The following is a 10,651-nucleotide window of genomic DNA, read 5'->3' as shown; positions in this document are numbered from 1 at the left end:
CCGTTTTTGTTGTTGTTTGGTTATAGATGACATTTATGCTTTGTTAATGTCAAGCAGCCACGATTATAAGGGAAGGGTTTTTGCATGAAATGAGGGAAAGCGGCGAACAACGACAGTGACATTTCTTCACGGATCTTCCATTAGTAAGAAGAACTATTGCATGGGCCAGAGAAATAGAAAGATAAAGCACAATGAAGATTCTTGAAAGCATATGATGTTCAGTGGCTTTGAAAGCTCTAAAGCGACGCGTGATTGTGATAACATTTAGTTTATTTGAGCAAATTTTATGAAATAAGGGCCAAAGGACTTAATTAATAATATAACAAAAAACGCATTTTTTAATTTTGGTAGTTTCGATGGTCGGGCCTGTTTATACTAAAGCTACGATGATAATCGAGACTTGAGGGCCATCGCGATTTGGGCAGATACAATCATATGTGGTTCACATGTGTAAAACGCGTATTCGATGCCAGCGCTTTTTAGGTCCTCTATTTAAATTCGCCTCTCATTTCTTCTGTGGTTAGCCAGCTTGTAATAGCTTGATGTCTTCTATTCAATGGATGTTAAAAAACCATCCCGTAGACCTTCTTCTAAGCACTAATGATCTTGTTAGGGTTTGCAAGGAGACGCGAAGTTCGATGCAGCTCTTTGTCGGCACCTGGATTTCTTGGCATTTTTCCTAGTTACTGACTAAGATATACCAGTGTATTACCTACAGGTTTGACGATTCGGAACACTGAGCAAACACAGTTCTATCCGTGTTCCGACGTTTTGAAATCATCGGCAATCACTTTTGCTTCGCCTACATCGACCGCCCTGCACCCTGCTCGTCGAGCCATTATTTGGGCAGCCATAAAATGCTGGATGCTTCCGGGCAGCTTGCTAGTAGCGCCAGTTTTGCCTGCAGATGGTCAATCCATTAAAATCCTAATATATAATTGATTACAATAAAAAAAATTAAAAAGGTACGGAGATCTTTCAGGGCTTGTTCGATCTTTCTCAAGATATGAACGATTATTAGCATCATTGGACACGCTATAAGTTACCGATCACCTTACTTTTTAGATCCTTAATCAGATCCTATCCGTGTCTATGCTTATAGTCAATGACTATTTCCCGTCGTTTACGGAAGCCTTGACTGCACCTGATTCACGTTATGACAGGCTAATCTCATCATTTCGTAGCTTTGCGTAGAGCCTTAGTATGCCTTTTGATATCAAACCTTCAGTGATAGTCTTCATCATGGCGCATGTTTTATTTTGAATAAAAACTAGTGTTTGGTGTTTCAGGTATCTTGTTTAATTATTATGTGTAAGTTACGTTTATTCGTATACTGGTTTTCAATAAACTGCTATAGTATACTAAGAAAAAGTTGACTACAGTGAAATTTCTACGGCGCTGCAAATCGTATGAAAAACAAAACGTTTCAAATAGTTACCCTGTAACTATTTGAAGGATGATTGTGTTTTTAAAATTTACTGGAATATATGGCGTAAAAAGTAACAGAAATCAAGTATATTTTTTGCTTTGTACTTTATCTATCTATAAGTTAAACATTAGTATTCGGGGCAATAGGCAATAAACTTGATTTCGACAAATCTTTTCATTCACAGAGCTAGTACACGCTGGACTACTAAATACCATCGAAATAGCTAACTCGATATTAGCACACAGAGCGATGCGGTCATAAGAAATGAGCAGAAAAATTATGCCATTACCCTTATTTATCGTTGGTGATCTCTACAAAACATACGATTTCATACGGCTTTATTCAGTGTGTTATGATGTTTGCTAAGATTGGCGCGGTTAAGATAAACCGATAAAGCCCGCCAGGGGTGGGGGGTATGCTACAATGGGCATGAGACGACAATGGGCCGTACGTCGTGGGGTGTTAAATCTGCAACATTTTTTTTGTCCATCCGTTTGCTTACAGCTGTCGTTTAGGCGATTTTCTTTGTGTCGAGGGAGGCTCTTTGCCCCACACCTCGTCCGATATATGGGCATCCTGCGAAACGGCCATAGCTCGGAATGCTGCTGGCTTAAAGTCACCTCAAAGCCGATCCCTCGTTCTTCCAACGCTCGGCAGGTTGCTTCTCCGGTTCAGAGGGTATTGCGGATATTGCTACTGCCGTATATTTTGCCATGTCTACCGTTTACAAGCGGAGTGGAGGCAAAACCGAGAACAAATGCTGTCGTCATCGACGGATTGCCTGATGGCGGCATTTGGACCGTCTGCGGACATCTAACTCGGCAAGACGTCAAAATGCTATGCATGTGTCGGCGATTTATATGGCGTTGTTATAAGCGAGCCAGCAATTGATCATCGGATGGCTACTCGTGGCGTTTGCTCACATGCGAAGCGTGTCTATTTGTACAACCAGACCGGCCGAGCGCTATGACTGGAGCAATATGATGCATCTAATATATTTTGTCATGGATTTTTTTGTGGCAATCTAACGAAACGAACCGAGTCATGTGTGTCTAGGCTGTTACCTTTACCGAATTAACCTCTCTTGTTTGATGCAAAATACGCCGATGGTAAAGCTTTATACTAAATACAAATGCTCAGTTAGAGGTATGGATTTAGCTGTATGTTTCATAGGTGAAACGTCTGTTTGTTTTTACGCTTGTGGCTAAAATGTTCCCGACTCGTCCTCGATGCTTCTTTGGCAGACTAGAGGCAATATTCGAGGAGAGGATGGCAAGATTTCGGAGAAATGTATTGAACTCTGATAATGAATTACGCAGCGCTCAGTAGTCTTTGTTCGAGTGGACATAATTCAGGCTTTGTGCAACGCCAGGATCGATCGAGCTTTAAATCGGATAGTTCTTACAGGCCTACCATAGGCCTATTGCCACGAACATTCGAAACGACATTCAGAACTGCCGCAGTGTTGATTGGTTAGAGACCAGAGGTCTCAGTCCGAGACGCTTCGGCAATTTAGCGTGTCTGCGGTGGGAATATATTACGAATATAGGATACAACGTAATACTATAAACAGATGAATCACTTTACTGCCAATGGTTACCTACGCGAGGAAATAATCGACAAAGGTAGGCCAAAAAATCGGTCTCCGATTCAATAATGTTTGTAATTCTTCATATAAAGGCAACGCTGAAATAACAATAGACCGCACTGATAACTAGAACGAATAACAGTAGATCGAACTTAATGGAGTAACAGGATGCAAAAATGGTATCATCAATGGCACAATGTAAGCGATAGGAAGAGGTTTTCTTTTGAGTTATAGGCACAGACATACGCAACGAAGGATGAATGTGACGACTGTGATCAAGATTGAGGATCGTGACCCTGTACGCTGTAGTCTCCCTGAGCGCTAGTCATAGCTGTCCGAAAAACGGATATGTTAGCTATGGCAAATAAACAGCGTTTTTATATCCTGAGGCACACGGGCTCCAGAAGGAAGCCTATTTCTATGCCCACCCCACCCCAGTCCATTTCGAATGGCTGTGGGGTGGCTTGGGAAAATGTCTGCCATTATTTCGCCTCTATGGCAGTACACGTGGCAGCTGCCTACGAACAACTATATGTACTTAGCTCTTGCTGATCGAATAGGTAGGCGTCCACTCATTTATCTATGCTAAAGCGTCATTACATCGCCTAATATAGAGTCAGCCGAAAGGCTGGAGGGAGCTCATGACGATGAAGAAGGCTTATATACAGTGGTTCCATTGCTGATAGCTGAATATAAAAACAAACTGAATATATATCCAAATAAAATTGAAATATAATTAAACCTCTATCTTCGACGCAGGACACATCATCAATTGATTATCCTTTTACGGGCCTTTTCGCGCACGAATCCTTTGAACTCTCTTATTGACTTGGCATAGTACTTCAGACGGGGTATAGTTCATCCTATCACTATGTTTTTCTACGGTTTAGAGATAGACACGAACCGTATTAGAATTTTGAAACAAATGGTATGGAAATAGATTATAATAGATGTAAGTTTATTAAAATTTTACAACTTTTAATATGAAGTTGCGTCTGTTATAATCTTGTATATATACCCTGTAATACGTACGTTACCCCAAAAATTGCAATTGAAAGTATTAATTAATGAAGTGTTTACTTCATCTTGCGCATCATCAGCGCGAAGCGATAAGTAGTCGATAATAACAAAAAAATGTATTTATGTACAAAGGCTGCGAATTTACTTGACTCTAATAGTGTCACGTTAGCTGAGATTTACGTATCAGGAAATAGCGTATTGATTTCTCTTTTCTACACTGGACCATAATAATACAGGCTTTTGTTTTTACCGATGTGTCAAATCAAGTGTCAACTCGCTCAGTCGTCCCTTCTTTCCTAGATGCAGTCTAGGCGAACCTTTTCACAGGACCCAAATTACGCGCGTTTTCACCTCCATTAGTCAAAAGCACAGACTGCCTGCGACGTTCAAGAAACTTACTCTCAAAACTTAGCGATTACTTTGAAATCTCCCTTTGAACTGGGAGGGGGCATACTATGGCAGCGTAAGCAGTTTTCAAGGTTGGCGCTGACAGAATTCTTCATCTTCGCTGCCCCAAAGAGAAGTGAAGACTATGGAAAGATGATTTTTTGACAAAAATGAAGACACGTGCGAATGGTGCGAATGAAAGACGGACTTATTGTCTCATGACCCCTTTCGCCGCCTTACCCCATGTCACTGCTAGCATTATAAAGTTTTCGCACAAACTTCAGAAGACAAAGTCGTCACATAGTTGAGCGGAGAAAGAAGTTGGCGACGTTGCAGTAATAGTGCGATGAAAGCCGCAACTAGGTAAAGAACAATTAAAATACGAGCCTCGCTAATCGACAGACAGGTCGCAGGAACGATGCCTGAAATGCTGAGACAGAAAAGATCAAGAAAATCGCGTAGAACATACGGCTTTCGGCAGAGCTTATTCATGTTGCTTCTTTCGTGCGAAATCGTCGGGCCTTCAAAGCAGAACTTAAATATAAATCAAAATTATAGGGATCACACTTGGTAGTAAAGGCCAATAATTTATGGAAGAGCGATGAAGTAAAGGCATTGTATATTTTGTTTCCATAATTTGAACAGCATTACACCGAAATCGTTTAAACTGGGCTAGAAAATGTATTTGGTCTAAATGCTTTGATACTGCATAGAGATTAACACAGATTAGAATGAATTTTAAGGTTACTTTGCATTAGCGTGTTTCTTCAACTTCGTATAAAGGTACAGGTCCTAAGTTATCTGGTCCACAGTGATATTATCATTCTTTTCTGACGAATGTATTTGGCTAGCTTAGGCGAACGATATGTCAGATTGAGTCAGAACTAACTATTATATAGATCGTCTGTTGTATAAATATACATTTTACACGGTCGTATTTGCCACGACTGAAATCCGTCTGCCCTCGCAATCAGCCTCGACGGCTCGCGTGCCCTGAGTACCAAACGTACTGCCATCAAATTCAATTTAAATTGGATATCAAATATGCCATGGTCTGAGGTGGTTATTGATAAAGAGAAGTATTATATCCCATCTAAAATGTGTTGTGGGTTAGTACAAGGGTTTCGAGTCAACACTGAAAACATCGACTTGTATTGGCTTCCATTCGCTGGTATTCATAAACTAACTAAAAGCAAAAACTTAAAAAAGGACAACTTCGTTTGTATTGAAAAGCCGTAAAAAAAACTTTTTTTTTAACAGAAAAACACAAACACATTGACAGAACATGTATACGAAATATAGCATAGAATTTCTTAAAAAGATATCTGAACGTAGCATTAAGCCACAATCGGCGAATTTAGATAAAATTTTTTTTAAAAAAGTATATATAAACTATTAAGCTTTGACTCTCATATAAAGAGATTCATGATGTTTATGCGATGTGTGTACAACTTATAACAAGCGTAGTCGAGCCTCGTTTTAATCTAGGACGCAAATTGTCGATAAGACAAAACGCTAGAAAATCGAATTTCTTCTTTTTTTCTATGTAAATTACGTAGATCTCTATGTAATCAGTTAGATTAGGTTAAGGTGATTTATAAACTGGCTGTAAATTGTTTGATTATTAATTATACAAAAACATGACTCTAAGGCTGTTCCATGATCCACAGTACGAACCTGTTAACCGCCACACTGGTACTCAAGCAAACAGCGATCCTCCGTATCGCCCAGAAGTACCCACACGTCGACTGGGTTGCTTTCACGTAGTGTCTTTAATCAGCATCTCAACAAGTGTCTGAGTGAAACGTTAATCGGGTTATATATGTTTTCGTGAAAATGACTATGGAGAAAGAAGGTATGGAGGATATATGCACTGAATAAGGGATCTACTAGGAATATTGCCCATTGATTTTTTCTATAAAACGCTCTCATCGTAGATCTAAACACGATTGCTGAATTATATGTACGTTGTTGGACATACAACGGTCATCATGCTGCTTATGGTCACACGATAACATGAGCCTCTATTTCTATTTGAGCATTGAACTGATTTATCTTTTCAACTTTTTCCGTGCTACTCATGACCCACTGCGAAATCGGGGTTCCACATACTGTACTTTCGGGGCAATAAGGCGCGGTTGTAGCTTGACATGGTTAGTCATTATATCGAATCACTATGAAGCTGTATGCACGCATTCCCTCCATACATCGTTGGCGATGGACTTTGAGGGTATGACGTGCCTTTGGACCAGCCGAAGTAACAAGACTGCAGCGCTCCGGGACTCTCAGTAAGGCGTCCTCTATTCCGAGTCCCTTATCGGCTCCGTTTAGTGACTCGCCAGCTCCAGCATTGCTGTCGACCACCAGGCATGAGAACTATAAGCCATTGGTCGTAACGCCATGTTGTTCGACATGCTTCTGAGGGACGAACATCGTTTGTGTGCGGTTTTATCCAGAAAACGGATAACGGCCCCGCATATGCCGTTCCCTTCGCAGCCTGAGTACCGAACCGCGAATTGCTGGCCTGAGCACAGTAAGCTCGTATTCTGAAGGCACTGTTCCCTCGAAGGGACGACTCTCACTAGCTGGGTAGTCGCTTCGGTCTCCAGCAGTGTTCTCCAAAAGCTATCTTTTCGCTGGGGAAGCGCCGAATTATCTGTTCACAGCAGATGGGAAAGGTCATTCTATTACGAAATAAGGAAGCGATCGTTTTGCCGACGTCATTTCCTTTAACTGCTTCTTCTATTTTAGCTCGGTCCACTGATGCTTTGTATATGGTTGCGCGATAAGACTTTCGATGCTTTTAATCTTTTAATTATTTCTTTTCATTGAAAGGCGTCGCTCCTTTGTACAATAGCTCGTATACATTATGGTAGGGGGCTTGGATCTTGTTTTGTCTGGCTGTCAGCAGCATTTGCTACTTGCGATGAGTCGAGGGTGATGAACAGGGTAAAACTGAGCAAGGAAATTTAACTGCGTGCTATGATAGTAAAGCTGTAACAATGTTCATTTATCACGGTCAACTATGAAATCGGATTTAAGTTTATTAAAAACTTAAATCCGATCCTTCTACTTATGTTAAATAAGTAGAAGAATTATTTTACTTCTACTGATTGTTCAAATTGGCAAATCCTTATCGATACTTCCCTCTATAAAACAGAATTAGTACTTTTTAAAGTGGAGAAAAAATCAAAAGTTTTTGACTGTGTAACATGTAATACACAGAATTGCGTTACTTATTTATCTCAGTTTTTAGGAACTGTTTTTGTTCATTATAAATAGTCTCAAGACGTCAGATGTTCAATATCTTATCATATACTTCGTTTGCTTTAATTTCATTTTTTGTCAAGGAAACATAAATGTTACTTTGGATAGGGCAGCTCTTAAGCTGATTGCAGCTATGTAAAATATATCGAAATATCCGTATGGGGGTAGACAGAGAAATTCACAGTTGGCTCAGGGCGTTCATACGTCCTCACGAAATCTCCCTGTAGATTACGAGAGAACCCATAATGTACGCTGTAAAATCTTGTCAGGGTTGCCTTGTAAATTTTTTTTTGGACGGGAAAAATATCGAGAAACAAACATCGATAGTAAAACAAAACACCTAGAAGGGCATTCGATGCTGTTAAACTGAGACAAAAACTTGCCGCCAGGTGTCGGTTCCTTTAAAAAAGTGTACCAATCGTGAGAAACTTGCACCACAAGACATATATCAACTTTCATTCAATAAAGTCTAGATTCGTAATGTGTAGTAGAAAAATATCTAATTAATTAGAAAAAGATGGCTACAGCCGATAAGTTACGTTGGAGTTCTACGGGAAGTTATTATCACAAGGAAAGTCTGCTGAGGATTATCCGATAGGAAATTTCAAAAGAGTTAAGTCAGATGAAGATATTTTCGTTGTCCTAAACGAAAGACAGTAATGAGGAGACCGTTCGTAAATGAGCCCTACGCGAGGAACTGTCAAAAACGATACGTAAATATTGGCCATCGTGGTCGAATTAATATAGTTAAATGGTTTTAATTGTATGCTATGTATGATACTTAGATTTTTTAAAAAAAAATTGCCTTTATTTTAAGCCAATAGAAGATGATAAGTAAAAATGCTTTCAGTTGGTGCTTCCAGTTGGTAAAAAATGGTGAAGAAAATTATAATATATACTTACTACTTTGATACTATAATTATAATATCATATTCAACAGCCTTTACCATATACAGACTGAAACTTTTTCCGTTGCTTGAAAATTCTTATTGCAAGTTTGATCAGCAAATCAATAGCAAACACAAGAGGTAAGTCTACAATTTATTATTGAATGGAACAAAAGAAAGCTGCGCATCCATAGGATTACACAGTGGACGTCCACTGCGCCTGAACAAAATGATCTTTAGCAGAAAAATCCAAGACTAACTTCATACGGCACATTCTACATCAACGATATCAGACATTGCAGATCTATTTGCTCGAACGATCTGCCCGCATTGCAGCATAATCAACATCAGAGACGTAATGCCTTCGTCCTTTTCCTCTTCTGCCTTCAAGCACCTTACTAATCTTTGTCGAGTGGTATGCTCATCGAGTCCTTTCGGGGGGTTCACTTCTGGATTTGATTGCACTTTGTTTTGTTTTTTTCGTTTGCTTTCGTTGGTATGTATTCTCTTGCGATTCGGTGAGATTTTCATCTGAGGGGGTCATCGAAACCGTTTCGGGACGTATTATCCGATCGCTGTCATCGTGACAGTGGATATAGAGCTGGTGCACAGTGACTGCGACGGCGAACGTGAGCATGATAAGTGGTATAAAAATAGCCACCCAGAGTGGTAAGGAGATATACCCTGAAACAAGTAGATGAAACGATATTGAGAACGGGGAGGTACAATCTATTGAATTAAGTCACGTCCTATATGATTGGCTTATACCTTCGCTATACCACTTTGTTACTTCGAACGCGTTCTACTCATTAACGAGTGTTTCTTTGTAGGTAGTCTGTATAGTCAGCCATAACATTGGCCTACACAATTAGGAAGAGAGATAAAGTGGCCTAGGTTATCTGGACACACTTTTATCCGCACTGGAAGATGGCAGTTGCCTGAAACAACCCTTAATGACAGTACCAACCGTAAACCTTTCTTTCACCTAATCTGGTTCTCGTTGGGTTTGCATACTGCACTAATTGGCTGTTTTTAAGAAACCTATTCATTTAAAATTATATTTTCGGTATAAAATAATAATCTCGATAGGCTTTTAGCTTTGAAATTGCTTTTGGCATCAACCCTTCAATTTTTTCTAGATATTTTCTATTGCCATCCGCTTAAAAGTTTACATTGTCAACGCATAGACATTATTTGGTCATGTCATCACTGATGTCTTTACTCGAAAATGTGCCATGATTGTTTTAATACCCTGTTAATTTGCTTTAATTTGTTTTCTCGCATCTACGAGTAGTGGGTTACGCACTGCCCTATTATATTCTTGTAATACTTGCCTTTTTTAACTTGTCCAATATGGGATGAGAGCTCGCTTTGTTCTAGAAGAAATTGATTAATGTTAGAAGAAATTCATTAATTAAAGTAACTATTCTACTATAATGACAGAATAATAACATGAGAAGCTGGCAGTGAGTGTATGTGGTAGAATGCGACGTAAATCCGTAATAGGAAATAGGACCCCCGCCTATCTGTAAAAAAAAATAGGACGCCATTGCTTATTCTAAAAGTGAGTAGCAATTCGGCTCCGTCTGCGTTTATTTAAAAATTGCCGGCCAGTTTTTAATAAAACAAAACAATGATACGGCAAGCCTATGTACCTATATATGATTCTGAAGATTCGAATTAAGCTCAGGCATAAATTATTTACCAGGCACGGTGATCTTCAACATGACGGTCTTGTTCGTTAGCTGATGTGGCAGAAGTTCGTAGACGGCACTCACTGCAACTTCATATTTTTCCTTGAATTTCAATGGTAAGCTGTAAAATGTTTCAAGAGTGCTATAATACCAGCATGAAACGTTGGCGTTTTTGCAAGCTCGAAGAGCAAAGTAGGCCAGCTGAGGGAATTTTGAGGATCGAGGCTTATACCCCTTCCAATTAAAAGTATATACGGCTGAATCTGCCCCGGTGGCAGTGATGGCAGACTTAATTCCCCATACGGCGAAAGGCTCTGCAGAAATAACATTTGTTAAGAATTATATAGGAAGATGTTACTATTGGATTCAGTACAGCCAC

At 39.6% G+C, this 10,651-nt stretch overlaps 1 protein-coding gene across 2 annotated transcripts in view; it reads right to left on the bottom strand.

Moving 5' to 3' along the window:
• Nucleotides 1–8,704: 8,704 nt before the first annotated feature.
• Nucleotides 8,705–10,651, bottom strand: part of LOC111269175 (uncharacterized) — a 38,301-nt gene continuing 36,354 nt past the window's right edge. For both annotated transcript variants that reach the window (XM_022848582.2, XM_022848581.2), the window contains exons 12-14: nucleotides 10,284–10,586; nucleotides 9,913–9,954; nucleotides 8,705–9,262 (exon numbers count right to left, since the gene is read on the bottom strand). In XM_022848582.2, the coding sequence (XP_022704317.1) occupies nucleotides 9,000–9,262; nucleotides 9,913–9,954; nucleotides 10,284–10,586 (608 nt within the window). In that variant the 3' untranslated portion in view covers nucleotides 8,705–8,999. The remainder of the gene's footprint in view (nucleotides 9,263–9,912; nucleotides 9,955–10,283; nucleotides 10,587–10,651) is intronic.

This window comes from Varroa jacobsoni, unplaced genomic scaffold (assembly GCF_002532875.2).
Source record: "Varroa jacobsoni isolate VJ856 unplaced genomic scaffold, vjacob_1.0 scaffold_1360, whole genome shotgun sequence".
Lineage (NCBI taxonomy): Eukaryota > Metazoa > Arthropoda > Arachnida > Mesostigmata > Varroidae > Varroa > Varroa jacobsoni.
This window is presented reverse-complemented; position numbering and strand designations above follow the sequence as displayed.